This window comes from Actinia tenebrosa, unplaced genomic scaffold (assembly GCF_029948245.1).
Source record: "Actinia tenebrosa isolate PJP-AT-01 unplaced genomic scaffold, QUT_ActTen_1.0 PGA_scaffold5__44_contigs__length_20552954, whole genome shotgun sequence".
Lineage (NCBI taxonomy): Eukaryota > Metazoa > Cnidaria > Anthozoa > Actiniaria > Actiniidae > Actinia > Actinia tenebrosa.
The window spans coordinates 13,556,053-13,561,559 of NW_028292582.1; the positions used below are offsets into that span (position 1 = coordinate 13,556,053).

Here is a 5,507-nt window from a genome sequence, read left to right on the forward strand (position 1 = left end):
TGGTCTTTGGAAACGTATGAGATTTCGAAGTCCGTCACCAAGGAAGGGCAACCCGTGTTGTATTACCTAAATGGCCCAAGTCGTGGATTTGTCATGGAAGAGCTGCTCATAGTCCCCAAAGACTCAGAGTAGTGCTAGCTGCCCTTCAAAGTAGCGCAGCACCGCGCGCCCGATTACACTCTAGGCATGTCAGTCTTACGTTGCCTCTGCAATGCCCGCGTTTATTATTTATGCGATCCACGGAGAACTGTTGATCGTCATTCGGGTCAAACCTCCATAGTAGCGGTATGTTACATTTGGCACACCTTGCCCCTTTCTTATAGATGTCGTCCACGCATAGGTCGAATTTGACCCCCGCATAGCGGGGATCTTTGCTCTTTTCTTCGTCGTGCCGCTTGTAGCGAAGGAGTTTCTTAGCAATGTTCTCCTTTGCTACGTCCTCTGGCGTCTTATCGTAGCGCAGTTGCGGACCCCAGGCTCTTTTTAACTGTTTGGCATACTCCACACGGCTTACGGCGGTGTAGATAAGGTTGCTCCAACACAGCCGCTGGTCTATGATCCATAAGGTTTCTTTTATGGTAAGCCCCTGCGCGCTGTGGACTGTCATGCAGTAACCTAAGCGCCAATCTGGGTGGGAGGTAATTTTTTCCACCTTTTCTATGGGTACCCAGGCTTTATCATGCGTTACTGCGTTCTGCAGTTGGATGTCGGTACCAGGTACCCAGACGTCTCTTTTTTGCATTCGGGTATCGTGGGGTTTGTAAGAAACAGGTACGGGATGCGTAGGGAAGCGCTCTCGGTGTATATTTAGCAAATCCTTTTGTATGCGAGACTGTGCTGCGCGTTTGCTGCTCAGCACCAGATCCTTTGGATGCCATGTGTGAAGGAAGTCTTCGTAAGACTTCGCTCGTACCCTCTTGCGTAGTATCTTGTTTTGTTCCGCGTCACTAAGGCCCCGAAGTTCTGCTTTCAGGTTTCTTATTTGATCCTTACTGCGGTAGTCGGTGTTAATTTCTTCGGAGTGGTCTACCATTTCTTTTAACCATTTATGGGGCATCTCTCCGGTTATTGGAGGAGGCTGGCAAGGATCTCCGGCGAATATCACTTGACACTTTCAACGGAGGAATTCTACAAATTCCTGCAGGATTTCTAAAGGAACGGTGCAAATCTCATCCCAAAGTATCACCGGGGGTATGTCGTGGATGGCTTCTGGTACCCACTTTTGACCATTCCAGCGGAAGAAGCTGTGGTAGGTCTGCGCGTCGTAACCCATCTCCGTTAATTCTCTTTCCAGACGGTGCGTTGGCGTTAACACCTTTATCTTTGGAAAGAGTTCCAAAACCCTGGTAGTTTTACCACTGCCTCCCGTTCCGTAAAGGTAAGAGAAGCGTTAGTAAGAGATTGGGTCCGCAACCGACGGTAGAGGCTCCCCGGTTGGTTCCACGCTACCGTAAAGATGTTCTCCGTGATATTCTACACGGCCTCTCCATGCTTTTATCTCCTCATCTTTGACGCGCCATTGACCACTTTCTGCAAGTTCATCGGCAGTGTAGAACTCCTGCATCTTCTCTAACACTTCTGGCTTTACATACAAGGAATCCGTGGCTACGCGTGGGATGTCCTCTTTGTCAAACCGTAGCAGCATCGCAAGTAGGTTAATGTGCGCATAGGCTAACATACTGGCACGCAGATGGTAATACTGCGGTCTGTGGTCTTGGTAATAACACAGCGCATTCCATTTCTGTTCTTTTTGGCCTTCTATGAAGTAGTCCCATTTCTCTACGGATACCATCGTTCCTTGGTCATGCGCGCGTTTGATGAGGAAGTTTAACTCACCGACGTCTGTTATTAGGCGCCGTTGCATGTGTTTTTCTCCTTCTTTTGCGCCCTGGGTAAATTTGCCTATGACAATTCGGGCGGTTGGGTTGTGCTCTGGGAGCCACTTCGTGTAGGCGCTATGGCAAAGTATGGCTTCATGCGCTGTGTATTTCAGGAGTTTACGCTCTTCAAAGAACTTTAACAATGGCACTGGTATCCATTCTTTCTCTTGTAGATGCTTCCCGTACCACGCGTAAATTATGGGATGTAAGTCTTTTGCTAACTCCCAGGTGGTCAGTCTGACGAATCCTGTTGCTGGGGCGTCGTAGTGGCCGTCTAACGCAACGCGAAAGAATTGGGAGTCTGGATGTCCGTAACGGCCATAATACTCCTTACAATCCCCAAGGCCTTTGAAACTGGCGGGGTAACAGTGTTTCATATCTAAGGAGACGTATTGGTCTTCGTTGTACTCCATATTCCAAAGACCACCGTGACCGTGTTCTACACAGGCTTTGGAGATATCTTTGAACTCTTTTGGGGTAGGTTTCCAGCCATTTCTCTTTTTGGCAGCTAAGAAGTCCAAGCTGCGGGAGCTGAGCACTTCGTCTGAAAAGTCTTCCCCTAAAGTCTCACATGCACTTTTAATGCGTTGATGTTCCACTTCTGGTCGGTATAAAGTACCATCTTGAGTCATGAACTGACACCCCTCCGCGTCCATTAACCAAATAGAATTCTCATAAACTAATCCTGTTAATGGCGACTCCTTATAGACCTTTGTCTCCATCTTCCTTGGGAACCTTAACTCCCTCCATGCGTGTGCGTTGTGTTGGTAAATTACGATAGGAGCACCTCTGCCTCCATACTTCTTCGTTCCTGGGTAAATAAAACCGTCGGTTATGCCTTTCACATGTATGCGCCTTTCTAACGCGGTTTCTAACTTTTTGATGTTTTCGATGGTTCCTCCAGTCTTACGAGTAGAATGCTCCCATTTCCTGATGGCTTCTCTTCTCTTTGGCGTAAGCTTACCACCCCGAGAGGAATCCTCGAAGAACTCCCTAACCAGCTTCCCAACGCAGTTACCAGGATGGCGCATTGGTCTTAACTTTTTAACATCCGGCTTCTTGATTTCATATGCGCCATAGATGACCACGGTAACCGGGTAAGCGACCTCATAGAACAACATGTCTATTCCCTCCAATGCTCCCGGTCGCGTGTGCTTGTTTAAAACGAACAGGTTCTGCTTACCAGACGCTCTGATAGGATTACGACCCTTTTCTATTATCCATTCGCCGTCTAAGTACTTTACGAATGTCAACTCCAAACGGTTATCGCCGGCTGGCATTCTGTTGATTATCTTTTCAGCCATTTTGTAATTCATGGTTTTGTCTGTCTTTCCCTCCATAAATGTAGCGAAGACAAAGTCAGCGTCTGAGTTATCTATCACCTGATTTCCGAGCTTGCGCACAGTCTTGTTTTGAATGTCGTTGATGGTGGCCATGTATATCTAAGGAATATTTTAACCTCCGTTTGCGATACCAAAATAACTTTAGGTCTTGGTAAAATACCCGTAAATCTGCTGTACCCATCTTCGCAATTCCGCGGGTTAAACCCCTAAATCTTTGGCATCGATCGCGAGTCCCTCTTACTGCTGCTCGTTCACAAGAGAATCAAAGAAAACTTGATTGGATTTCAAGTTCAGTCCTTCCCAAATGCGTGATGGAAAACTCAAGCTTTAATCGAAGTGAATGCAGGAATTATATATGCGATCAGCAAACTAATCCTCTTGAAATTACAATATTGTCAGAGAAACTTGTGAAGGTAATCCCGTTGATAATAATATTTTTTTCATCGATGCTTGGCAATGGATTAGTCGTGCGTTTTGTCTTCTCCGATAGAAGGACATTGACAGTTATCAATATTCTTATTCTAAGCCAAAGTTTCGCAGATATAGGAGCAACCCTGCTTGTAATTCCATTTGCTATTATTTCAGTCGTTGAAGATCGTTGGGTGTTTGGCCACCATTTGTGTGTAGTGAACTGCTTCTTCAACATGTATTTCACAGTAATAACTCTCTTTAATCTTTCTCTGATTTCTCTTGATCGATATTATTCGGTCGTCAGAACTTCCCATTACATGATTCAACGAAAATCTGCAATCTGGACTATCATCTTCATTTGGTCAGCAGTAATGCTGTTTACGTTCCCATGGTTACCGTTTCTAAGCGACAAGGTACTCATTGGTTATTTTCCAGGGTTTTATATCTGTGGACAGCGGTTCTTGAAGCCTGTTGCACGAGTAGAGTCCGGGTATTTTATTTCTATGTGTTTATTTGTTATTTTTTGTCCACTTTTGGTCATCGTGTATAGCTTTCATCAAATCAGCAAACACATTTATGGCAAGAAAAAGCGAATTTCACCGACAATCCTCTCAACAGCTCAAAAACTGTCCATGGACGTGTATGCGAAATCAGCTTATACTTCACTCCTGGTAAACGTCACAAGCTTAATTCAAGTTTTCCCAGCCTGTATCTTGATGGTGGTCGATGGACTTCAAGTGGTAGAGATTCCTTATCGACTAGAGACGTTTCTAAAGTGGATCATGTGGTGTCATTGTGTCGTCAAGCCGATGATCTACGCCGCTCGCAAAAGGAACTCTCGAAACCTGCCAATACACAACAAGCTTATGAACATATTGAACTCTTCAAGCTCTTTTAATGGAATCTTTCAGGCAAAGCAGAAAATTCCCAAAATAAACCGTTTTTGCAGCGTCAAGTATAATGCAAACACACCCTCGGTAATTTTTGGAGTTGAGAATGGGAATTTTTTAACCGGTAAAAAAGACAGAAAAGGGAAGTATATGAAGAAGGCTTGGTCGGTAGAGAACTATGACGGTTAGGCCCAATGACTTCAAGCAAGCAGGCAAGCAGGCAGCCGATCGCTCTTGCATTTGTCGTGATGATTTGAACACAAAACAACGTGTTAAAAACTCACAAAATAGCGCAAGCAATTAGTACCCGGGGAAAAAAATTACTAAATAAACTTTAAGAAGGCAAAGGATAAATAATTTAACTACTATATTCAAGCTAAAAAAGGTTAATTGATTACCGTTTGTTCGAAGCAATTTGAATCCCTGAAGATGAAAGGTAACCCAAACATCAGCTTACCTTTTATTAAAGCATGCGCAGTTGAAACTTCCGGCCCGAAATTCACGGACCGGAAAGCCAACTGAATTCGAAAATCGGTTACAGCCTCTCGTTTCTTGGTGCTGACCATGAGGAACGTGGGCTCTGGGTACGAGATTGCTCTTCTCTATTATATGGGGCAAAATATCGGTCAAAAATACGTGTAGTATACCGGTATTATACAAGTATTATATCCTGGCCATATTCTTGTGCTTGCGCAGTTAATGTCACAGAAAGTGTCAAGTTCTATTGTTGAAAACAATAGCTTACTTGTATTTGATACGCGTATTTATACACGTATTTTGACTTGTATTTCGCGTCATAATCAACGGCTCAAAACAACTCAAAAAAATCCTCACAAAAGCAGAGCTTGGGCTACCTGTGCTCTTTTAGCGGATTTTGGGAGGCCGGAAATACGTCACAGCTTAAAACATCTGAAAAACGTTTTGGAATGGGATCCCTGTGGAGTTCCTGCAAAGGCTGATGGGTATAGCGGGAAGTTTGATAA

The 5,507-nt window shown here is 44.5% G+C and overlaps 1 protein-coding gene across 1 annotated transcript; it reads left to right on the forward strand.

The window, feature by feature from the left end:
- Window positions 1-3,534: 3,534 nt before the first annotated feature.
- LOC148906627 (G protein-coupled receptor 135-like) lies at window positions 3,535-4,713 on the forward strand. Its single transcript, XM_089038084.1, has one exon. It carries the CDS (start codon window positions 3,535-3,537, stop codon window positions 4,711-4,713), a length of 1,179 nt encoding a protein of 392 aa, XP_088894210.1.
- Window positions 4,714-5,507: the final 794 nt, after the last annotated feature.

Bases quoted from the DNA above. Each gene is read 5' to 3' on its own strand.
- LOC148906627 (XM_089038084.1), top strand. From the start codon at position 3,535: ATGGAAAACTCAAGCTTTAATCGAAGTGAATGCAGGAATTATATATGC.